This window comes from Rhinolophus sinicus, linkage group LG02 (genome assembly GCF_036562045.2).
Source record: "Rhinolophus sinicus isolate RSC01 linkage group LG02, ASM3656204v1, whole genome shotgun sequence".
Lineage (NCBI taxonomy): Eukaryota > Metazoa > Chordata > Mammalia > Chiroptera > Rhinolophidae > Rhinolophus > Rhinolophus sinicus.
Window position 1 is genome coordinate 135309789 of NC_133752.1, and position 26580 is coordinate 135336368.

The window sequence follows — 26580 nt, forward strand, 5'->3', positions numbered from 1 at the left end:
TCCCTGGCTGCTTTGAGTATTCTTTCTTTGTTGTTGATTTTAGACAGCTTCAATGCAATGTGCCTTGGAGAAAGCCTATTGGGATTGAGGTAATGCAGCGAGCTTGGAGCACTGAGCTAGGTCTGCGTCCTGCGCCCGCGCGGCTCCGTCTCCGTACTTCTCCCTTCCCTCCTCCCCCACTCGCGATTCACCCACCTTTAGGTGAATTCAGTAGTGGGCCTCTTGGTCTTGCCTGTCTGCTGTGCAGGGAGCCCTTTGTGGAGTTATTGTTATTCGATTAGTTGTAAATTCCTAAATTCCAGGGGAGCTTTACAGAGGCTCACCTCACACCGCCATTTTGATGAGGAATTGGCCCCTCATATATTGATATATAACTGTGTGTTCACGCACCATGCGTGTGTGTGTATTTGTATGTGTGTGCTTGCACATACACATTCCTTATCTCTAATACAAGTGTAAACTGCTTGAAAAAGGAAACTTTATATTTCTTGAACATTCCCCTATTACATGCTCACACAGCAGACACTGAAATATTTATGGCAGTGTATTAGTGCTAAACTGTCTGTATAATCCAGCTATTTTCATTTTGTGTGAAGGTTTTATGACAGCAGATGAAAGAAAACTATTTGACCACCTCAAATCTCCTCATCTGAAATACTGGGTTCCATTCATCTGGTTTGGAAATCTGGCAGCTAAAGCCCGGAAGGAAGGTAGAATTAGAGACAGTGTTGATCTGCAATCATTGATGACTGTAAGTATACTATAAATTGTCAGTAAAAGATGCTAATCAGAGACAAAGAGGGACCTGGATGCAGCGGTCTGACCAGGGCAAATCCCCTGTGCTCAATTCGGAACCAGAAAGACCGGGCTGGTGTCAGAACCTTCACCACACCGGACATGGACAGCACACAGGTTCTAACTCAGATTGATTGGCAGTGGTTGCTTGGAAGCTCTGTTTTAAACAGAATAAGGCTTGCAATATGCTCTGCAAGAAAGCGTCCCTTGATTGATTAGCAAAGTCTGCCAAGGGCTCTGAAAGATCTGGCCCACATGACATATTTTCCTCCCTGGCTCCAGGATCCTAGAATAAGACCTGGAGTAGAAATAAACCTCCCTGGTCAGTTCCCCAAAATTGGAATAGCCCAAGGTTAAGCCAGCTTTTCCGATGCTCCAGGAAACAAAACTGTGTTTTCATTCAATGATATAACCCTGATTCATCTGAGGAACAAATTAATGTAAGGGCTGGATAGATTTGTGCCATGACAGCCTCCTGCCTGGATTAGGCTAAAAGGAGTGAGTTTAAAAATAGCTCCCCAATGAATGTGGACTCTCCTTCCCAGTCTCAGATAATAACTTAGGTGCAACAGAGGGAAACAAAAATTGACAGATCCCAGTCCTTCCTGCTCCAAAGAAATAGAGATTTTCTGTCAATATAAGCTTGCTTGTTTGGGAAGGGGTGTTTAGGATGGATTTATTTTTTTTCTGAGATCTATAGTAAGCATGTTTCAAAGCAAACAAACAAACAAATCTGCTCTCCGCATAATTTACCAAAGTGGCCAGAAACGACTTATTTAAAATATTAATCACTGCCTTCCCATCACCACTTTGAACCAATGTCGTGCTGAAATATTGAATTCAATAGATTAGGAGATATTTCTGTAAAGTCCTGATTTATCATAACATTAAGTATATGTATATTCAAATGTACTTCTTTTTTGTACGTTGTCGAATGATGTTCATTACTTGTCATTTTCAAAATTCTCCTTTTGGGGTAGCTTTCAGAACCAATGTGCTGGCCTTACAAAGTCAGCCCCATCATTCTCCATAGTCATAAAAGACATGTCCATATTCCAGATCCTAGTAAATATTTAGTTCCACACACATCATTTTAGTAAATTGAGTTTTCTCTGTTTCTGGCTTAGGAGATGAACCGGTATCGCTCTTGGTGCAGCCTCTTATTTGGTTATGACTGGGTCGGGATCCCGCTGGTTTACACCCAGGTATCAAATACCACACGCGTGACTTTTCTTTCTACTTGTCCACTTTGGCGCTTGCTGTAGGCGACCAGCGATGGGCTCTCACTTTGGTTTCCTCTCCATTCCAGGTTGTCACTCTGGCTGTCTACACCTTCTTCTTTGCGTGCCTCATTGGACGCCAGTTTTTGGATCCCACCGAAGGCTACGCGGGGCATGACTTAGATCTTTACATTCCAATCTTTACTCTCCTACAATTCTTCTTCTATGCAGGATGGCTCAAGGTAGCCAACAGGCTCAGTGTCATACGACCCACTCTGTAATCTCTGGCATGTGCCACACTCTGCACGCTGATCTCGCACTGAGTCTAGCAAATCATTCCTGAGTGAGTCAAAGGTAGATTTAACATTTAGTAGCTCAGAGATGTTATTACTTTTCAATCAGGGATTAAAGAGTCAGGGATGTGGTGAGTACTGTATTGCAGTGGTCTGAGGCAGCTCATTTATGCAAAAAGATTACAAGAATGCTCTTTTATAGCTATTGATTTTTTTTTTTAAGTCTTTGTGTGCTCCCATTAGGATTACAATATTGTAAGTAAAGCAATAACTGTACCTGCGTTGATATTTTATACGACAATAAGCAATGAGGCAGAATAAAAGAGAGTAAATAAGAAGTCTTGTATATCAGACTTTAGCATTAATGTTGTATTATTATCGTGGTTCTGCTCAACTCTCTAAATAGCTGTGATTCCCTGAAATCCCACTAGCTGTCCCACAATATTAAATGCATCCCATTTTCAAAACCAGAACTGAGACTCAGAAAAGAATTCATCGAAATCAAAACCAGAAACACCAGGACTAATGACAACATTTGGTTTGCCAGGAAATTAAAAACAGGTGAGAAGTGAGGACGACTTGTCCAATCATCAGTGTAGTATTTTATTTGTTCCCACCACCACCATCATCGCCCCCCTCCTCTCAGCCCTCCCTAGATGTATGTGTAAATAAATATCAGAAGTCTGATTCTTCCATCTCTTTTGTAAACTTCTGAAAGAGAATGATACAGTATGTGATGGGGAAAAAAAATTGGAGACAATGGCTACATTAGGTTAATTGAAATCTAATTACAGTTTGAAGATAACTTTAATAAAATAGAATTTCCAAATGTTTGACCTTCCAAACAGCCACATATTGGAGTGTACCGTTGAGGTTTTTCAGGTGGCGGCAGCAGTTTTCCTGCAGATGCTTTTACTTCCATTGATTTGAATCTTAACCAGGGAAAATAAATTATGTTGGCATTTCAAATTATACTCCAAAGAGTAAAGGCATATCCTTTACAAATGGCAAAAACATTTTTAACCAGATGACGGTGATTCTTAATTATTGTTACCCATTTAAGAGAGAAAAGAGCAAGAGAGACTAATACTTATTATAGCTCTCATTTTCCACAAGAGAAAAAAGTAGACTCGTTTTGTAAACAGAAAATCACCAAAATTGGTCCAAATGCTCAATCATTCTGGTCTTTTCTTGTCCTTTCCTCTGAGCTGTGCTGAGCTTTTTCGTCTTTGCTTTGTGTCCCTGTGAGGAGTTTGGCTAGCCTCTAAAGAACAGCTAGTTCCTGCCTTCTGACATGCTCTCTAAAATATTAACATTCCTTTCCTTTATAAAATATTTTTAATGGCAAAATATGAAAAGACAATCTTAGCTTCATTATGAGATAGGTAACCCACAGAGAAGTGTGTTTTCCCACCACAGATTGTATCTCAATTTCTAAACAGCTGTTTCGTCTCGACCATTCTAATATTTATAACTTTTTCAAAGTGTAGAACACCTATCTTGACCTTTTAAACAGCATATTTATGTAGTTATTTGTTGGAAATGGAGTCTCCAAGAACGTAAAAAATGTTTTTGTGAGATAGTTAATTCAGAGACAGAGATATTATTTTAGTAGTTAAATGTAGACTCTTTGACTATATGCAAGACAGATCCCATAAAAGTGAAATTCTGGATATAATAAAAGTATTTTCAGGACCTGTCTAGTGACCCATGTAATTTAAGGAAAACTCCAGGCAAGAAAGGGTAGATAGCCCCTTGGAACTTGCAATAAAGGACTTTTTTTTATTATTATTATTAAAGTTTATTGGGGTGACAGCGGTTAGTAAAGTTACATAGATTTCAGGTGTACAATTCTGTATTACATCATCTATATATCACATTGTGTGTTCACCACCCAGAGTCAGTTCTCCTTCCATCACCATATATTTGATCTCGTTTACCCTACTGCTGTGAGGCTCACTGATTCGGCCCTGCATAGGGCTGTCCCTTAGAATAAGGGGGGTGATGGTGGTTCTCAAACCTGGACATGCATTAAAATCTCCTCAGAGCTTCACCCAATACTGATCCCTGGGCTCAACCTCATATCCATTCAATCAGAATTTCTGGGGGGAGCGACTCAGGCATCAATTTTTTTAAAAAGCTCCCCAGGTGATTTTGATGTTCAGCCAAGGTTGAGAACAACTGCCCTAAGTCGTTAGACTTCAATCCTAAAAGAATAAGTAGGTAGATTTTCTACCAAATTGTCTCAGAATCTAGAAACTCAACTAATCAATGCTGCCTTTATTTTATACACTTGCAAATTTTTTTGTCATATTTGGCATATAAATCTCTCATTGAAAAGGTCATTCAATTCAGGAACATGGTAAAACGTCTAATATTGTCCAACTATTAGAAGATATATGATAAGCTACCTAAACTTTTCCCAGTGGGAAAATTAACTTAATAAGTAACAGTAAATCTTTTGGGGTAAAACTAAGTAAGACAAATTCCGGTTTATGACTTACTAGCTCTTTGACTCATTCATTTAACAGTTATGACCAGTAATTGTGAAAGCTCCTTGTATTCTTTTCTTCACTTGTGATTTAAGTCTTGCTTTGCTGTCTAACTCTCCATGCTTACATTTTGTCTCTTTACCTGGGCCTTTGTAAATTCCTTCAGAGCACAGGCTCCGTACCCCTCACAGTGCCCAGAGCAATGCCTTGCACCTCGTCTGTTCCTTCAATACTCACTGGTTTGCTTTGTACATGAAAATCAATTATTTGGCTCCTAAACAGTACATGGCTTCTCCTGGATAGGGCATGCATTATCACCAGCTGAACAGACAGACCGCATGCAGGTGAATCATTCACAGTCTGCTGGTAAATATCCATGTAGAACAACCCACTCCCCTCTAGGCTTCATAGTATGGAAGTGACAAAACACAGAGTGAAACAGGATTCGTCTTCAACCCCATTCTTAGTCTTCACAAGCATCATGACTGACGTTTTCTGTGTTCTCCACTGCAGGTAGCTGAGCAGCTGATCAACCCTTTTGGAGAAGATGATGATGATTTTGAAACTAACTGGTGCATTGACAGAAATCTGCAGGTTGGAGGAGCTTTTCTTTCTTTTATAAACATGAATAATCACTTGTGATGGTGCAAATCTAAACAGACTCTGAATGCAAGCCCCTGAGCTTCAGAGTTTTAGCCACAAATAAAGGAGGTTTGGCCCTTTGGTCTGTTGTCTTAGGTCCTTTTGGGATCTTACAGGTCCTGAATCTCAGTTCCAGTGGAATTTAGCTCCTTTTAAGGAGAATGTCAAGGCAGTTTTCTTTGTAAGTTGCTTCATTAGTGTTACCCAGCCTCTTCCATCTCAGTATAGAACAATATTTTAATTTATTCTTTAATCTGTTTTCAACTGCCCCCAGAGAGATTAAGAGTGACACAAAATGGCAGCCAGACACCATCCGATGTGAGTTCCCCAACTCATATCACATAGGTCCCTGTAGTCAGACGTCCTGCAGCTGGACACTGGGACCATGGGCCACACTCTGCCTGAATAATATCAAATAGACCTTAAAGCCCTTACCCTAAAGCATTATTCCAGAGAGGTTTTTCATGAAGAACCAGGATGAAAGAATTTTCCTTTTAGGCAAGACTCTCCTCAGACCATTCTCTACGTTGAGAACTACAGACTGAGAAAAGGCCTTTAGCTTGTCTATTTATTTCAAGCCCTTACTCAGCTCTTGAATATTTCACCATAGATCTCTTGGTTTGCAAGCTGGCCCCCGTACATGGAGGGCAAGGAGAGATGGAAGAAAGAGACAGGCCACTCCAGATTGGTAGGTGGCACTTCTAATGAGCAAAGGAAACTTACATACAAAGCTTGTCTTGGGTGACCACAGGAGGAGTAGATCTCCACACCCACCTGCCAGAAGCTGAAAAGTTTATATAGAAGCCATCAGTCATGTATGCCATCCAGAGGTTTCTCAACAACACAGTGCTCTCTCAAGCCTGCATCCCTGAAGTGGCTCCTACTGTGGGAACAGTGGGCGAACGTACATTCCAAGGACGGAGAAGGGGTGAGGAGCCTCCATCTGCCCAGGTCCAGCTCATAGGCCAACTGGTGGTCACGGCCTCTCCATCACCTCCTCCAACAATCACATGATCAGTCTGCTAGGGAGGAAGCATAATGCCTGGGCCACTCACTCTTTGTAGCAATTGGATCCCCAGAGGATTAATAATTTATCCATGCACCAGTGTGTCATAGTCAAAAGAGAGACCACTTTTATAGCCCCAAGCAGTATAGGTTTGTTGATATATTTATCCAAACAAACAAAAACTCAGAACACAGAAGAAATGATATCAAATCAACAGAATAGGATATTGAGAATCTTCAGATTCCTATAATATCTGGGCTGATGCGGTTGCTGTCAGGACAGCCACTAGACAATATGGTAACTTTGAGCGAAGAAGGAAAACGTGCGTCTCCTGCCTCCAGGTAAAACACAGCTCCACCCTGAGGCATGTGGCTTGATGCACCTAGTCTGGATCGTTATACGGCCCCACTTATCCCATTGCCAAGTGCCCTTGTGCAGTAAACAACATGTGCAACTCTCTGCCGCAGCCCTGGTTGCAGCAAATATGAACTATAGACATCTGTATATTCACTCATTCAGGCTGTGTTCCATCCCACTCCAAATTCCATCTACCCTCTGGAACTTATTCTCTCTCTTTATATAATTCACATCTGAATTATTCTAACACTATAACGATGATTTTAGGTCTCTCTTTTAGCTGTGGATGAGATGCACATGAGCTTACCTAAGATGAAGAAGGACATTTACTGGGACGATTCTGCTGCTCGACCACCATATACACTGGCAGCTGCTGACTACTGCATACCCTCATTTCTAGGGTCGACAGTCCAAATGGGGTAAGTGCATTTTAAAAAAATTCATCAATATTTGGAAAATAAGTAGGTCTGATCTTTTTTTGCCCTCGTCTTGAAGTTACTTTCATTACAAGTCTCAATTATTATCATATAATGGTAACCTTCTCAAATTTCAGATGTAATTAACATGCCAAAGGAAGTTATAAAGAGAGGTTCAGCTTTAATTATGGTGTGTGTGTATGTGTAGTTTCTGCTTTAAGTGTGTGTGTGTGTGTGTGTATACACACGAGAGTATATATGGGGTAATTTGCATTTTACCTTGCATTATGCTACAGCAAACTTTTCCAATAGTTGTGAAACTATCATTTTTTTTCCTTCCAATCTGATGAGTAGTTTAACTACTTATTTATGTAGATGTTTATTGTTGAATTGTGAGTATCACAATTAAATGCATTTTTTAACAAATATTTATTGAGCATGTACTATGTAACACACTGTGTTAGACTACTTGGAGACAAGCAAATCTTAAGGAATGAGATGATTTTTATCAAAAGTTTTCCCTAAGATTATAATTCGGTCCAACTATGTTTAGTACACAGATCAGTCTCTGTTCTGTGGTTTTAACATAACAATCTGTCCCTAGGTATTATGAGCTTTAAATAATGGGCTGAGGCCTGAAGTACGTCATGCATAGTTCTTGAATAATTTTATTAAATCTAATAATATATTTGATTTTGGAGACACGTGTAAATGTGGGGGCATTTAAGCACATTTGCTGAAGATAGATGCCAGTTTCCAAATAACTTTAAAGAGAAGCGTGTGGACAAATTTAGAAAAGTAGGAAGAACACCTTAAAAAACTGTAGAAGGGAAAACTGTGGTGGAATTTTTCTTGTAACTTTTGGTAAAATTATGGCTCTTCATTTCCTGAGGCCAGCTCTAAGCAGGTTAGCACATCCTGCAGGTGCCACTGGTGACCCTTCTCTCCCTTCCCCCGACAGTGTGCAGCCCTCCTCTCTCCCTACTATCAGGATATGCAGCATCAATCCTATTCCTATTAGGCTTTGCTCCTATTTAGCCAAACGTCTCCTAATCCTCATAAACAGTGGTTTGTGATGTTCTAAAGGAGCTGCTGAGGCTGAAAGACCTGCAAGACCCAAAGAAAATGAATGACAAAGTAGAATTTCAAAAGTTATGGCAAATAAGATGATTTAGGAGCCAAAGAATTTGCCTTTTTCCCTCAAGAACACCTCAGAGAAGGTTGCCTACTCCAGGCTAGACTTGCTTCTGCTTCTAGAAAGACAGCTGAACCTGGACCGTCCTGTCCAGGCTTCTTCCAGGCCCGGGGGCTCATCCCCACCCCAGCAGATAGCTCAGTCTCCATGAATAGCAATCTCCTGTTTGTACTTCTCAGCATTTTGTAAGGCCTTCTACAGTGGCAGTTTCGTGGATGTCTGGCAACCTTATCAATTTAGAAAATTAGCAGATTTTTTTCTGTGAGTTTGTTTTTAGATAATTAAATATGCTTTCACCTTCCTCTCCACTGCCATCATAGATTAATGCAAAGTATTTGAAGATTTAACTTAGAAAAGAGACCAGCATCATTGATCGGGTCAGGGAATGATTGTGATGAGTCTATTTAGACGGCAAGTGCTATTTTTGCTCCATTTCTCATGTCCACTTAGTTGTGTTTGCATGATGGTTAAAATGATTCTTTGTTTGTTTGTTTGTTTTGGTCTCAAGATTTTTATCGATATTCATATTCATCCTAATCATCGTAATTTTACATTCCTATATAAGTGTCCACAGTTCTTCAGCAAATGTTAAATATATATTTCTCCTATTTCTAAAGATAGAATCAGGGATTTACAGGACCTCAGAGAAAGTATGTAATGTAAACGATTATTGAGAAGATTAAATGAGATTGTAAACATAAAAACACTCTAGCTATGACTATAGACCATTATTATCAACTAGTACAGATCTCTTATTCACAGAAAGATCAAATAAAGCTAAGCTATTTTTCATGTCAAACGCTAACCCTGGAAATTTGGGACAGAAAATAAAATGCTTCAAAGAGAACTAGGAGATACAGTATTTAGGATAGAAGCAACCTAACTGTCCATCAATTGGTCAATTGATAAATAATATGGGGTACATATATACAATGGAATATTACTTAACTATAAAAAAGAATGGAATCTTGTCATTTGCCACAACATGGATGGACCTAGGGAGTATTATGTTAAGTAAAATAAATCAGACAGAGAAAGACAAATATCATGTGATTTCACTTATATGTGGAATTAAAAAAAACAAACTAAACAAAGAAAATCGAAACAAACTTATAGATACAGAGAACAAACTGATGGTTGACTGATAGGAGGGAGGTTAGGGGGATGGGCCAAAAAGGTGAAAGGGATTAAGAAGTACAAATTGCCAGTTATAAAAATAGTCACGGGAAGGAGAGATCCAAGATGGTGGAGCATATAAACACTGCCTGTGTTCTTCCGTGAACTCATTAAAATTACAACTAAATTATACAACAATCAACCGTGAGAACCATCTGAAGTCTAGCTGAACAGAAGGCCTACACCAGAAAATTTAAAGAAGCCAGGGTGAGACTGGTAGGAGGGGCAGAGACGCAGAACAGACCCCACACCTGTGTGTGACAGTTGAGAATCAGGAGGGATATCTCGGCCATCTTGGTTTCCCCTGGAGGAGCAAGGGACCCCCATCCCCCACATCAGGCTCCCCAGCCCGAGTGCTGGTACCGAGAAGAGGAGCCCCCACAACATCTGCCTGTGAAAAACAGTGGGGATTCTAACTATTTTGGTGGGTCAGAAGGCTGCAGGAAACCCAGACATCCTCTTAAACAGCCCACGCACAGACTCACTTGCTCGCAGGCACTCACCTTGGGCTCCAGCAGAGGGATGGTCACTCAGGGATCCTCAAAGACCTACGGCAGTAGGGCGCACAGGGAAGGGGGCAGACTGAGATGTGTGGTTTAAGCAGAGGACTGTGGGACAGTCGGCATTTTCCTAGTGAGGGGTCCACCTTAGTGCAGCTGGCAGGCAGGCGCCATCTTTCCTATGTTGAGTCCACCCCCACAGGCAAAATCTGAATCTGACTGGCCTGGTGAGCTCTGCTGCTCTGATCTGCTGACTCATTCAGAACCCACCCAACTCGTTCACTGCTGGAGGCACTTTCTCTGTGATTAGCCAGCCCCACTTGATTGCATTCTTTCTTGGAAAACTATCAGACTAGTCCCAGGTGGGCAGAGACTGGCCTTGGTGTGCTCTGAGACTTTTGCTGAGTTGCTCCAGGCTCAGCACTGGCACCAAATCATTAACCTGATGATCACAATTCTTCCCACTCTAATGACTCCCTGTAACTCTGCCTCACCCAACTCATATATCACACAAAGTGTTATCACTGGCTGAACATTAAGGAAGATGGCAGGTGGCAATGGGCCTCAGGGTGTCCTGGCTTTTTACAGAGCTACCCCAGACCTGGTACTGGTAGCAGCCATCCCCAGTTTGCAGCATGGCCTCTCCCACATGCCTCCAGGTCCAGCACAAGCAGCAAACAACTGGGTGTCGCTTTATAGCTCCTACCAGGTAGCCCCTGGCAAGTCACAGGCAATGGCTGACCTGGACCTGCACCGAAGCCCCTCCCAAGAGGCCCCAAAACCAACATACTTAGAGGTTGGCTTCAGAGCACAATAGAACACCACCTAATTAGCCCACAAGTGGCACACACAAAGGGCAGTCTCAACAGGAATGAGAGCACCCTGGGGCAAATCCCACTCACTAGGGTAGGCCTCCTACACAACAGCCCATAAGCTGTGGATGTGGCCAAACCCAACAACCAGTAAGCCTAACGTTCAGTCCTACCCGTGGACATAGTAAGACCAATCAAGGCTCAACTACCGTGTTTCCCCGAAAATAAGACTTAGCCAGACAATCAGCTCTAATGCGTCTTTTGGAACAAAAATTAATATAACACCCGGTCTTATATTATATTATATAAGACCCAGTCGTATATTTTAGTAAAATTAGACTGGGTCTTATATTAATTTTTGCTCCAAAAGATGCATTGGAGCTGATTGTCTGGCTAGGTCTTATTTTGGGGGAAACATGGTATAATAGGAGGGCACATACAACCCACACAAGGGACAATCCTGGAGCACCCAGCTCAGGTGACCAGGGAGACTGTACCACTGGGCCCCACAGGACACCTACTGTGGGGTGTCCCAGCAAAACTGGGAAACATAGCAGATCTACCTAATACATAGAAACAAACACAGAGAGGCAGCCAAAATGAGGAAACAAAGAAATGTGTCAAAAATGAAAAAACAGAAGAAAAATCCAGAAAAAGAACTACATGAAATGGAGGCAACTAACCAGAGACAAAGTTCAAAACAATGGTTATAAAAATGCGTAAGGAACTTAGTGAGAACTTCAACAAAGAGATAGCAAGCATAAAAAAGGACATAGAAACCATAAAAAGAACCAATCAGAAGTGAAGAATACAATAACTAAAGTGAAGAATGCACTAGAAGGGATCACCAGCAGACTAGACGAAGCAGAGGATCAAATCAGCGATTTGGAAGACCAGGGAGCAGAAAATACCCAATCAAAACAGCAAAAAGAAAAAAGAATCCAAAAAAATCAGGATACTTTAAGAGACCTCTGGGACAACATCAAGCATAACAACATTTGTATCATAGGGGTACCAGAAGGAGAAGAAAAAAAGGCAAGAGATTGAGAACCCATTTGAAGAAATAATGACTGTAAACTTTCCTAACCTGGCAAAGGAAATAGACAGCACAGGGAGTCCCAAACAGGATGAACTCAAACAGGCCCACACCTAGACACATTATAATTAAAATGGCAAAGGTGAAAGACAAAGAGAGAATCCTAAAAGCAGCAAGAGAAAGGAAATTAGTAACTTACAAAGGAGCTCCTATAAGACTGTCAGCTGATTTCTCAACAACAACTTTGCAGACCATAAGGGATTGGAACAAAATATTCAACCTGGTGGAAAGTAAGGACCAACAACAAAGATTGCTCTACCCAAGCAAAGCTATCATTTAAAATCTATGGACAGATAAAGAGCTTCCCAGACAAGAAAAAGCTAAAGGAGTTCCTCACCACCAAACCAGTATTATAAGGAATGTTAGAGGGACTTCTTTAAGATGGAAAAAAAAAATCAAAATTATAATTGATAAAATGGCAATAGCTACATATCTGTCAACAATTACTTTCAATGTAAGTGGATGAAATGCTCAATAAAAAGACATAGGAGGGATGAATGGATAAGAAAACAAAACCCTTACACATACTGCCTACAAGACACTTTCAGTTTGAAAGACACAGAGACAGGAAGTAAAGGGATGGAGAAAGCTATTTTATGAAAATTTTAAACAAAAAAAGCTGGGGTAGCAATACTTACACCAGACAAAATAGACTTTGAAACAAAGGCTATAAGAAGAGACAATGAAGGGCCCAGTAATTCCACTTCAGGGTATTTATCTGAAAAAACCCAAAATGCTACTTCGAGGGGACGTGTGTACCTATATGTTCATTGCAGCATTGCTTACAATGGCCAAGATGTGGAGGCAGCTTGGGTTCTATTGTTGGATGAGTGGACAAAGAGTAGGTGGTACATATAGACAATGGAATATTGCTTGGTGTGCAAGAGAATGGGTTCTTGCCATCTGTGGCAGCATGGATGGATCTGTAAGGTATTGTGCTAGTGGAGTATGTCAGACAGTGAAAGACAGATGCAATGTGATTTCGCTTATATGTGGAATCTAAAGAACAAAATAAACAAACAAAACTGAAACAAACTCATAGATACAGAAAACATTTTGATGGTTACCAGATGGGAGGGAATTTGAGGGTGTGGGTGAAAGAAGGGGAAGGGATTAAGAAGCACAAATTCGTCGTTACAAAGTAGTCATGGGGATGTAGGGTATAGCATAAGGAATATAGTCAGTAATATTGTAATAACTATGTATGGTGTCAGATGGGTACTGGATTTGTTGGGGTGATAGATGGGAGGGGGTTGGGGGAAAAGGTGTAAAAGGTGAAGGTATTAAAAAGTACAAATTGGTAGTTACAAAGTAGTCACGGGGATGTAAAGTAAAGCATAGGGAATATAGTCAATAATATGGTAATAACTATGCATAGTGCTAGGTGGGTGCTAGTCAGGAGGATCACTTCTTAAATTATATATGCTGTACACCTGAAATTAATATAAAATAATATTGAATGTCAACTGTAATTGATACATTTTAAAATTGGGGAAAGGGGAAGGGGAATAGAGGTCCACATTTCCAGGTATAAAACAAATAAATCATGGGGTGGAATGTACAGCGTAGAGAATATAGTCAGTAATATTGTGATAGTGTGGTACGGTGTTAGATGGTTGCTGGACTTATGGTGATCACTTCTTCAGGTATATAAATGTTGGATAACTATGGTGTACACCTGAAACTAATGTAATATTGTATGTTAGCTATATTTTTAATAAAAATCTTTAAAAAATAGTCACAGGGATATAAAGTATAGCATAGGGAATATAGGCAATAATATTGTAAAACTACATATGGTGCCAGATGGATACTAGACTTCGTAAGGTATATAAAATATAAAGTCTAATCACTAGGTTGTACACCTGAAACTAATATATAATATTGTATATTAACTACAATTGAAAAAGTTAGAAAAAGAATGCAGCAAAATGTCATCAGTTGTCAGAATGACCTCTTTTAATTAAGATGGCCTATTTACTAGCATTACCGGGACAAGCACAGACAAAGGCAAAACTCTATTAGGGGAGGTTTTCATGAGACATTTAACTGGACTCCGTTAGAACTAACTGACCAAAAAACCCATTAGGCAATAGCTCACTTGATCTTGATTTTCTGGGTAAACAAAGACCGTTGAAAGGAGCCTCGCTATCCACAACTGTAGTGTTTGTTAGACAAGATGTTTCTGGTTGCCTGTGATAGAAAACCAACTTCAACTAACTCAAGCAAAAAGGGATTTCTTGGGTCACATCCAGAGACTAACCTAGCTTTGGGTGTGGCTGGATCCAGAGGCTCAGTGAATGTTACCAGGACTATTACCCTCTCTGTTCTGCTTTTCTCTTCAGTGGCTCTGGTTTTAGGCAGGCTCTTCCCTCCTGATAGTAAAATAACAAGATGGCAGCCAACAGCTCCAGGTGTGCAACCTGTCTTCTCAGCAAATCCTATGGAAAGAGCACATCTCTTTTCCAACTCTTAAAAGTAATGTACTGGATTTGCTATGATTGGCTGGGCTTGGTTAACATGCCCATTCCTGAACCAATCACTATCAACAGGGAGACTCAATATTTTGATTAGCCAAGCTGGTTCACATGTCCGTCTTTGAACCAAGGGGTATGGAGTCTACTCCCAACCAACCACATGGAGTAGATGACGTCTCAAGAAAAATCAGGGTGCTATTACCAGAAGAAGGGTTTGCTGGGCTGGCAAAAACAATAGGTGTCCTCTAAAATCATAAAAGATATTCCCTAAGCATTGAATTGTTCACTCACCAAATATAAGGTTAATATCAAGTAATCTATCTGACTGAGGCTCAGGGGAAAGGGAAGATAAAAGTAAGGATTATTGTGACACAGGTGGTTTTGCTGATGATGACAGAGCCACTGAGCTCTGTGCATTAAGGTGAAGACCAGGTGTCAGCATAGCACAGATGCAAACATTTCCGAAAAGTGTTTTCTGCTTGATGAACATGTAAAATCCTTTCCTGGGTGAGAAAGGTTTTCGTTTTACTTATTCTATTTAAAGTATATGTTCCCAGGATATTTAATTCAAAAATCAAATTTCCCTTATCTTTTCCTGTCAGTATTTCAGGTTCATTATCACAATTCCCATGACCCAGAAATTCTAAAATCAAGGCAATGCCCTTCAATAACTGAGTAAAAGTACTATTCAAGGGCAACCTGAGAAATTACTCTGCCTCATTTTCCTCTCACATTCAGCACACTAGTCATGTCCACATAAAAAGGAAACTCCTTGGAGATAATTCCTTTGTTCTCTACATTCGGGAACATGTTCAAAATATTGCCCTATTTTCTATGCATGTACCAAATATACATTACTGAAAGTAAGTCTTTTCCCCCTTTTTATCTCAAGTACAAATTTAAAATATCATGTTTCCCCTTATGCCGTCACATATGGAATGCACTCATTTGTTCAGGTAAAATGTTTTCAAATCCTACTATATGGTAGGTTCTATGCCAGATGGTAGAGATAGGCAAAAAAAACAAAAACCAAAACCTTCTTAAGTTCATAGGTATAAATGAGAAATGCTCAGAGTATTATGGAAGCACAGTGAAAATATATTTCATCCAACCTGGTGAATCAGAGAAGGCTTCTTGGAATTGGAGGTTCTAATATGCATCTTTAAGAATGAATTAGGAACTAACACACAGACAGGAGTGGGGGAATTCAGCAGAGAGTACCTTCCAGGCCAATGTGAGCAAAGACAGCAAGGAATGATAAATAATGTTTTTAAAGTAGCAATTTTTTAAAAAATTTCAACTTTACTGAGGTATTATTGACATATAGACTATCAAATATTTAAAGCATACATCGTGGTGGTTTACTATTCATATACATTGTGAAAGGATTCCCCCATCTAGGTAATTAACACATCCATCACCTCACATACTTATCTTCTTTTTTTTTTTTTGGTGAGAACTTTCAAATTCTACTCTCTTAGCAAATTTCAATTAGACAATTGTTATCAACTATAGTCACCATGCTTTACATTAGATCCTCAGACCTTATTCATCTTATAGCTGCAAGTTTGTATTCTTGGTCCAATGTCTCCCTATTTCCCCCAGCCCCCACTCCAGACCCTGGCAACCACTTTTCTACTCTCTATTTCTATTAGAGTAACAATTTGATACACAAAGCAGAAGCACCGAGAAATGAATCTGAAGAAGGAGGTAGGGGTTAATTATGGAGGGTTGTATAGTCTGTGTAAAGGGCTTCGGGCTTCGGCCTTTTTCCAAAGCTATGAAATGGCATAGTCACCTTTGTGTTTCAGCTAGGTTAGCCTAGCCACTGGCTAAACGATGGGCTGCTAGGATTAGGATGAGCCAGAGTCCACTACGTGGTGCACTTGGGACTAGTATAGAATAATAGTGGATGTCAACCATAATCTTAAAAAAATAGTCATCGGGATGTGCGGTGCAGCATGGGGAATATAATATAGTCATTGATGTTCTAATAACTATGTACAGTGTCTGATGGGTGGTAGACTTGTTTGGCTTATCACTTTGTGAGGTGTGTAAATGTCTGATCACTGTGTTCTGTACTCCTGAAACGAATAAAAAAAAATCAAAAAATAAAAGACTAAAGCCAGAGAGACCAGTTAGCAGGCTGTTGGTGTAGGTGTGTGTGAGTGTGTGTGTGTGTGTGTGTGTGTGTGTGTTGTTAGTTTAATTTCGACAGGAGAAGATAAGGGCCTGAGCTAGGGTGCTAGGGTGGCATTATTGGGATGTAGTGGAGATGGCATAGGGACAGATCCAAGAAAGGAGGAGCTAAGAATGGGTGATTGGTAATGAACAAAGGATGACAGAGAGTAGAAGGGTAGGAATTGCTCAAAGAAAAAGATGATGAGCTCCCTTTTGCATGTTTTGAATTGAGGCATCTGTGGGCAATTCACATGGATATGAACAGCAGGGAGATACATTTGACTGTTATTGGTACACAGGTGTCCTCAGAACTGTACGAATGGGTGGGAGCACCCAGGAGCAGTGTCAAGTGAGCAAAAAAGGTAGACTAATACCACTAAAGGGTGATCAGAGGAAAGGGAGTCCTTGAAAGAGTCAGAGTGGGAATGGTCAATACAGATGCAGGAGAAGAACGCAGAGAATTCCCTGTCCGAGAGGCCAAGGGGGCAAAGTTTCAACATAAACCCTGAAAAACGTCATAGGAATTTGCATTTGAAGGTCATTAGAGATTTCAGTGAGCGTGTCGGGCAGAAACCACATTGCAGGGAGTTGAGGTGTGATTGGGAATTAAGGATATCAAGACTGCCAGTGGAAATGTTTTTGAAAAAATAATCTTATTATGGGGAAGTTCAAACAAATATCAAAGTAGAGAACAAACCATAACAAACCTCCATGGACCCATCACCTACCTATACGATTAAGCCACGGCCAACTTGTTTCATCCATCCTCCCACCCACCCTCTCCCTCCCTGCCATTGTATCGTGAAGCAAAAATAACCACAATCCCATTGACTAAAAAATAAGAATAAAACAACATTTTAACCTCATAACAATTCCTTTATTCATGAACAATCCAAGAACTAGTTTTTTGAGAAGTCTGGATAGGCGGGGAGGAGAAAGACTAGACAATATCCAGTAAGAGACACGGAGTAGAGGGCAATGGCATATTTTTTATTTGTTTGATAATGTTTTCGGATGGGAGCGCCTTAAACGTGTTTAAAGGGACAGGGAAAGCTGCCCTTCTCCACCCTGCCACCATTCCTTAGACTCACTTTAACTCTCCGCTGAATTTCACTTCATGCTCCCTACCTTATTTGGACAGATCCATGAAGACTCCTTATGGTATTTACTGCAGGACTGTCCACTGTGTGAGTTAGCATCCCTGTTCATCAGAGGACCCACAGGGAAAATTCTGTCTCAGACATCAGTGGGAAAAAAGAAAGTTTTGCCTTTTCTGAGCAACTCTTACACTATTTACCTTACAGACTGAATTTTATCATTGATGAGTCTCCTTTTCATTTTGGCTGCTGAAAGCCGAAATCCAAATTTTGCAGCCCACTTTCAGTAAATCTGTGGGATGTGGGGGCATGTATTTCTAGGTACCGTGTCTGCTGGCCCCATTTTGTTATTGTTCATCATTCTAGCTCTCCTACATTAACTTAATTTTATATATTACTGCATTGCATGTATTTTTACAAGCCACCTGAAATCCTTTATAAGATGAAATAAAAGACAGACTGAGCGAAAGAAGCCCACCAGAGGACAGGAAAGACACAGGAACAAGGCAGTTCAACAGGCAAGGTCCTACCATTGAGGATGGTAGGGGCTGGGGCTGGTAGTGAGGAGTCAGGCCTCAGCGCCTGAGCCAGCGGGAGGGAGTTCAGGATGCATGTAGTAAGGGGCGTGGGGGAGAAGCTGCCTGTGCAGCTACTGAAGCAAGAACCAGTGTTCTCACCACATCCAATCATTATCATGTCTTAATCCAAAGGAAGTTTTAACAAGGCCTGTCTTTCTCTGTCCAATCTGAGACCAAAAAGTTTGTTTTAAAACAATATTTTAGGGTAGCCAGTTGGCTCAGTGCTTAGAGTGCAGTGCTCATAATAGCCTGGTCGCCGGTTCAATTCCCACATGGGCCAGTGAGCTGCGCCCTCCACAACTAGATCGAAAATGACCACTTGACTTGGAGCTGATGGGTCCTGGAAAAACACGCTGTTCCCCAATATTCCCCAATAAAAATTTAAAAAAACAAAACAAAAAATCACCAATATTTTATCATTTCTAACACTAAACGAGTGCTGAATTTCCACCTCCCAATCTTTGTACAGGGCATATTAAAAATCAACTTCAGAATGACCACTTGGAATGAAAAAAAAAAGGCCAGTTGAAAAATATGAACTGCTGACTGCAATCCCATTTAAAATGTACTATTTTATTGGGCTTTTTCCCATGATTCAAAGACATCCTCACCTTTATAGCAATCTTAAGGAATGGGTCTATGAAATCAATTAAGGACCTGTTTAGTAAAGAGGAGATATATTCAAACTTTTTGTAAGAGTTCCTTCTAGTTAAGAGTTGAGGAATTTAAGATTTATTTGTTACTGTGAGACTACAACCACTTACCCAGAAATAATGACTTTTACTTATCTATCTTCATTCAAAAAGCTCTGAGAATATATAGCAATAATATAATTACTCTTTGCAATTATACATACACATATTTAATGTGCACAGAGCATTTAGGGTTTTATAGTAGGTCAGAAGTATTCTTAGTGATATTAGTTCAAATATACCAAAACATGTATTTTAGCAAGGAAAGATGTTGTTCAGTAATCCTTTCTTAGCCAACTATACTTAAATATTTTAGCTTTACAAGAAAATACATAGTCTGTTAATACACTATTGCATGCTTGTGTCATAAATAAACAAAAATATCTTGAATTCTGAATCACTAACTTCAACAAAAATGTATTCTTGGAACATTGATTTTCACTTAATGTACTAGAAAGGAAGGAGACTCAGAACCTCCCAAGGAGATGAATGTGCATTAAATTTATAATTTTAGAATTTACTCAGGAATTTTTTCCTATGCCAGCATGGGTTCCCCATTGGTTCTCTTACCTTCTAAATGGTATAAGAGGGATGAGGTATAGATGGCTTAATTTCCTTTTCTAACAAAACTCTTACAGAACACAATGGTACTGGAAGGTGAGGGACTTTAAGTGAACCCCTACTTTGGGCCACAATTTCTTTTCACATCAGCCAGCGGAGGACAGGTGAGCAAAACCAGAGCGGTATCACGAGGTTACCGGTAGACACGCCCATTCTTTAACCAAATTTGCCATAAGGCTTGGTCCAAACTAGCAGAGGCAACAGAGAGGCAGCAGGGGGTCGCCAGCTCTGTGTGCAACGTTCTGAGCTAAGCACACCACTCATGAGGCTCCACGGGCTGGAAGCTGTCCCCCAGCAAGGGAGCAGAGAGGAGGGCTGGCTGGGTGCAGCCTCGGTCCACCGGGTTTTCTTTACAACGCTTGGCCCCACACCTCCCAGCTCAGTGTGAGGGCTGCCTTGCCCACCATATAGATCGTCGACTACAGCTCTCACAGTGATTCTGCAGTGCAGAAGGTTAAAAATAACAGTATTTGCCTTTAATGGGTTTGAAGAGTACATTTTGCCTTGCCTGTGAATAAGTGCTCCTCCACCCGGCGGGCCTCTGCCCTGATAGATTTTCCCGCACATTATCGGCTCCTTCCAAGGCAGTTGCCTGAGTGAGGACACTAGCAATTTGCAAACAATAAATCTGACGTGAGAAGTAGAACTCATATTAAATATCGTTTCCCTCAATGCCTCTTTTCAATTCTGTTGAAGTGACCTCTTAGTATTTGAATTTAAATTGTCAAAACACCACTTTCAAAATGGTATGGAGAAAGAAAGGCGAGCACCATGCAGTTTTATCCTTCAATCTTTTGAAGCTCTGTATTTACCTGATCACACTAGAGAAGGGGGTTGCTTTGCAAAAAGCTTGCTTTGGAAAAAAAAAAGCATTCGATCTTTGAAGTCATTGGGGCTGTTTTGGTCTTTCTATATCAGATACACCCCAGGAAGTCTGAACATGCGCTGCCACCTTCAGCAGCCTATCTCCTGCCTCTCTGTTACTGCATCCGGAGGCAAAGTGTTCTTCTGCCCTGCTCACCACTCCAAGCATCTTTCCAAGAGCCCTTAATTAAATGACTGCCACTTGTGCCCTCAGAGATTTGTCATTGGCAGAGAAGACGGGCTGATGGTTTTATAGGTGCTCAATACATATTTTGCAATTTGGGGTGGCTGTTCTTTTAACACCTGAGATTAAAATAAGAACACAGACATCAATCCAGACAATAATCAGATCTGTAGAAATAGTGTATGCTCTCCCTCCTTCTAGATTCAACTATAACCAACTAGCCTGACTGGCCTAACATAACCTATTCTCTCTCCCCCATCCATCCTTCTCCTCCCTTTCAAGAATACCCCAATACATGGCATAACCTTTGTCATGCTCATTTTTTTCCATATTTCTGTATCGATGATTTATATTGCGCAATAAAGGTGTACTGCCGGTTTTGACAATGTCTGCAAATGGCACAAAACATCGCATCGAGAAGCAAGGTCAGGGTGGTCCTGCCACCTGATCGGTGCCATCTTCCTTCCCCAGAATAATCCAGCTTCCTTCCATCCTTATATTTCCTCTCCATTCACCCAGTGCCTAGTCTTACCAGTAAATGGCTGTAATAGGCATCCCTTCTAATGTGTTAGTTGTTAAGTGACAGGTATAGTAACATTTTTAAAGGAGACTCCGGAAGGAGAAAAGGGAGTGACCTTGAAGTAGACATTCTCATTTCCTCTAACCACGTGCAAGAAGTCAGTGATGACTCGGAAACCACCTCTGAAAGTTTGCCAGGCGATGAAAGAGTCCTTTTTATAGCTTCTACTCTTCAGAGCTTTTCCACATATATATTACTCCTTTTGAACTCCCAAATAACCTGGTAAGGCAGGTAGAGTAAGGTAAACTTGTCACCAGTTTACCGAGTATGATGCTAAGTCACAGAGAGGTTAAGGGGGGGGTCTCCTAAGGTCACACTAGTTAGATTGAGTCTGGACAGCAGCAATCCTGGATCTGCAAGCCCCCAAATAAATCATTTTTCTTACCACAGAGGCAATTCTCAGATTCCATCTTCTGGACACTAATGGCTGCATGGCACTTTCCATGAATGTCCTCCTATCTCTAATTACCTGCGTATCTCAGTTCAAGTGAATTCCAGAATATAAGACCCAGCTTTTTCAGCTGACCTTCTCTAATATATAGCAATATAATGAGGGTGCTGATATTCTAGCATATCATGTTTCTGCTATAATTGTTGAGGGGCATTTTAAGTGGTATTATATTTGGGCCTCAGAATGGTACTAACCCTACACTTTAAATATCAAATGAGGAGTAGAAAGTCCAAAAGAACCCGAAAGGTACATCCAAGCCTCCCAGCTGGGAACTAAATCATCTTTACAAGCACAGCAGGTCCTTGAATAACATCATTCCAGTTCAACATCATTTCATTATAACATTGATGAGATGCGATAGGAACTTCCCTCTTGTTTCTATAAATTAGCCTATGGTCAAATTGGCTTCCTTATCTGTCATTCTGCTTCAAGTCGCAGGATCTATCAATGACATTAAGTGAGGATTTACTGTATTCTATTCTATATGCTGTGAGCTTTAAACTATTTTGTGCTTACACCACAGTTTCTGCTGTCATATTGAGAACTATGACTCAGAGAAGGGAAATGGGCATTGTGTGTTGGCAGTGAATCCTCCACAGACAGTTTCATTTAAAAGCAAGTGCATTAGGTTTATCACGCGGGGGTTTCACACTGCTCTGGTAGCATCAAGACTGGAGGGCTTCCATCATCATTTCAGCATGAGATTCCTAAAACTGCCCCCCCACACCTCAGACCACCAAGTGTTCTTCCAGAGACCCATTTTCTGACGAATGGTGTGCAACATTCCCAAGTCATGTTTTTCACCCAAAACATTTGTTTGACAAGACTCATCAGTGTTGCTTCCCATGTAGCTTTTCCAGCTTGGACACCAGTACCAAATGACACAACTCTCACTAGGCTGTCCATTCTCAGAGATGACCCAGAGCTGCTCACGGCCTCTGGAATAGGGGTCCAAACCCCTCTACCTGGCACACAAGACTCTTCAGAACACAGTCCAAGGCTACCTGTCTAGCTATCCTATGTGTTTCGTACACACTCAAGTATTTCCTATTCCTTGCAAACACCCTAAACTTTCCTGCTACCTTATTTGCTCACGTCACTTCTTTCACCTGGAATACTCTGTCCCTTCTCTGCCTGTCTGATTCCTACTCAGTATCAAAAGTCCAGCTCAAAAACTCACTGTGACCCCAATGTAGCTATTAAATCCACACCTTATCCCTCCTTTCAAATTATGTCATACAGTCCTTAATGCAACAGCTTTGTTCATGGTGCATGAACAAAGTTTAGTTGGGTAAGTGGCTAAATCTCATGCGTCCACACCACAGTCCCATGAAGCAGGAAGGTACAGTGGGGTTTCACTGGCAGCCCTGCTCACTGTCAGCTGGTGAATCAGAACATTAGCAAGAGCACTGGCCTCTCTGCAGTTTGCTCTTTGCCAACTGGTCTGTTTTTCTCCAGTTTGTGACCCAGGGTCTTAATCTTCTTGCCCCACCACAATGGTGCATAGTGAGAAAGTTGTTTTCCTTAGGATTCCTGAAGGTTCAAAGTAATAATAATAATACAAACTTTTTTTTTCCAAGAAGAGTTGGTGATTCTCACAAGGTTGTTCAGGAGGAGCTAAGGAAAACAAATCCCAAACAAAAAGTCAAGATCCCGAGTGGAGGACAGAGGCCTGTCCTGTAGAGAGAAGGCCAGCTCCCCCTCGGGTTCCCAGAGCACGTCCAGGGAGGCAGTCTTACTGAACAGCTGCGCTGGTTGCGGGCCTGGTGTTCTCCCTCACTGCATGGGTTCCTGAAGTGTGACTGGGGATCTGACCTAATGAAATACAACAAGCAGGGTCACCAAGGCCACTGAAGCATGAGTCTGCATTTCTCAAGTCTGTGTAACAGAAGCTGAGCCGAGCACCGCGGAGGGTGGGCCAGAAGGCTATCTGGTAGCCAAGGGCACTGCTGGGGCTTTAGAATAACAGCACGAGGTTGTAATCGGATGCCATCCCAGGACATTTAGGCAGTTAATCATCTCAATCAGCCATCTTTTATTCATAACCACGAGGGACAACGTTTTCTTTGCTCACTTTTCCCTTTCAGGTTACACCAATATTATGATGCCCTTACTTTTTCCTTATGTCCCATAAAATGCACCTGGCATAGTTCAAGCATCTCGTCACCATGGGTGTTAGTACGAACGCTGGACTGGGGCGGCCCGAGTACTGTTGCTCCCAGAACCAGCAGAGGCAGGAGTAGGCCTTCACCACCCAATAGCCCTTGTCGTTATCTCAACTATCCACTTCATTTCAGCCTTGAAGGAGAAGATTAAAAATGGTAGGATTATTTGTTTTGTGTCCTGAATGTTAAAAATGCAACAGGAAATTCTTAGCAATAGCAAACCCATCAAACACAATCACAAGGGGAGCCCAACCACTGTGTGAGTCCACAGCACACGAGTGGATGTACTCTTCCCACAAGGGTCACACGTCCTCTTCAGGCTTTGTATCGGTGATTAATTAAAACCAAAGGCTTTGGAGGCAGCCTTCTGGGTTGGGCTCTCATTAGCTACATACCATTAACAAATCTCTCTCGGCCTCAGATTCCTTATCTGTAAAAAGTGAATAATAACAATAGCAAATCAAAACCAGAATAAGATATCACACTTGTTAGAATGGCTATTAGCAATAAGCCAAGAAATAACAACTGTTGGAGAGGATGTGAAAAAAAAGGAACCCTCGTGCACTGTTGGTGGGAATGTAAACTGGTACAGCCACATTGGATAACAAAATGGAGCTTCCTCAAAAATAATTAAGAATAGAGCTACCATATGACCCAGCAATCTATTTTCTGGGTATCTACCTGAAAAATTTGAAAACATTTATTTGTAAGGCTATGTGTTACTCCTTTGTTCACTGCAGCATTAAACACAGTAGCCAAGACATGGAAACAACCTAGGGTCCTTCAGTGGATGATTGGATAAAGAAGATGTGGTACATATCCATGTTCAGACAACTAAGTTCGCAAACTTGTTGCAATTCTGTTGCTAACCTTTTTTGATATCAGAGGGATTATTCATTATGAATTTGTACCAACTGGACAAACAGTTAACCAAGTTTACTATTTGGAAGTGCTGACAAGGCTGCGTGAAAAAGTTAGACGACCTGAACTTTTTGTCAGCAATTCATGGCTCTTGCATCACGACAATGCAGCAGCTCACACGACACTGTCTGTGAGGGAGTTTTTAGCCAGTAAACAAATAACTGTATTGGAACACCCTCCCTACCCACCTGATCTGGCCCCCAATGACTTCTTTCTTTACCTGAAGATAAAGGAAATATTGAAAGGAAGACATTTTGATGACATTCAGGACATCAAGGATAATATGACAACAGCTCTGATGGCCATTCCAGAAAAAGAGTTCCAAAATTGCTTTGAAGAGTGGACTAGGCACTGGTGTGGGTGCATAGCTTCCCAAGGGGAGTACTTTTAAGGTGACCGTAGCGATATTTAGCAATGAGGTGTGTAGCAGTTTATCTAGGATGAGTTCGCGAACTTAGTTGTCTGACCTCATATACTATTTCCCTGAAAATAAGACCTTGCCAGACAATCAGCTCTAATGCGTCTTTTGGAGCAAAAATTAATATAAGACCCGATCTTATATTACATATATTATATATATATATATATACATATACATATATATATATATATATATATATATATATATATATATATATATATACACACATATACACACATATGACCCGGTCTTATATTATAGTAAAATTAGACTGGGTCTTATATTAATTTTTGTTCCAAAAGACGCATTAGAGCTGATTGTCCAGCTAGGTCTTACTTGCAGGGAAACACGGTATATATAATGAAATACTACTCAGTCTGAAATATTACCATTTGCGACAACATGAATAGATCTTGAGAGTATCATGCTAAGCAAAATCAGTCAGACAGAAAAGGATAAGAACCATATGACTTCACTCATACGTGGGATATAAAACAGAAAGCAACAAATAAAACAAACTCATAAACAGACAACAGAAGAGTGGTTGCAAAGGGGAAGGGGGTGGGGGGAGGATAAAGAAAGTAAACGGGGGTCAAATTTATGGTGACAAAAGGAGACTAGATTGGGTGGTGAGCACACAATGCAATATATTATAGTTTAAACACTTGGAACTTATATGTTACTGAGTAGTGTCGCCCCAATAAATTTAATTTTAAAATACCAACACATATTATTGCTGCGATAAATGAAGTAATGCATGGGAGGTCAGTAAATGTTAGCTCTTATTTGCAATGTCTTGAATTTAGCTATGATCCTTTGGTTTGGGGGTTTTATTGGTCCTGGGGAGAGCATGACCTGTTCATCTACAATAAGAAAGAACATATACCTTTTTTTTTTAATGTCCAAGTCTGTAGATCATTGATTCTCAAAATATAGTGTGGGGATTCCTGCAGATCCCCAAGACCTAAGACCCCAAGACCCAAGTTCTTAAGGTCAAAACTATTTTTTTCCAGTTTATTGAGAAATAATTGATATGCATCACTGTATAAGTTTAAGACATATAGCATGATGGTTTAATTTATATTATGAAATGATCACACGACAGGTTTAGCTGACATCCATCTTCTCATATAGATACAATAAAAAGAAAAGAATAAAGAAAAAAATTTTTTTCTCTTCATAAGAAGAACTTTTAGGATTTACTTTCTTAACAACTTCCCTATATATCATACAGCAGTGTTAGCTATAGCAAAACTATTTTTGTAATACTAAAATGTTACTGGTCTTTTTCCCTCTCATTCTTTCGTGAGTACACAGTGGAATTTTCCAGAGGCTGCATGCTATGTGG

At 40.6% G+C, this 26580-nt stretch overlaps 1 protein-coding gene across 3 annotated transcripts in view; it reads left to right on the plus strand.

The window, feature by feature from the left end:
- The window catches only part of BEST3 (bestrophin 3), a 51403-nt gene that overhangs the window by 22258 nt on the left and 2565 nt on the right, over nucleotides 1–26580 (plus strand). For all 3 annotated transcript variants that reach the window (XM_019748953.2, XM_074325426.1, XM_019748956.2), the window contains 5 exons: nucleotides 597–751; nucleotides 1923–2000; nucleotides 2105–2257; nucleotides 5314–5394; nucleotides 7073–7224. In XM_019748953.2, coding sequence (XP_019604512.2) covers nucleotides 597–751; nucleotides 1923–2000; nucleotides 2105–2257; nucleotides 5314–5394; nucleotides 7073–7224 — 619 coding nt within the window. The remainder of the gene's footprint in view (nucleotides 1–596; nucleotides 752–1922; nucleotides 2001–2104; nucleotides 2258–5313; nucleotides 5395–7072; nucleotides 7225–26580) is intronic.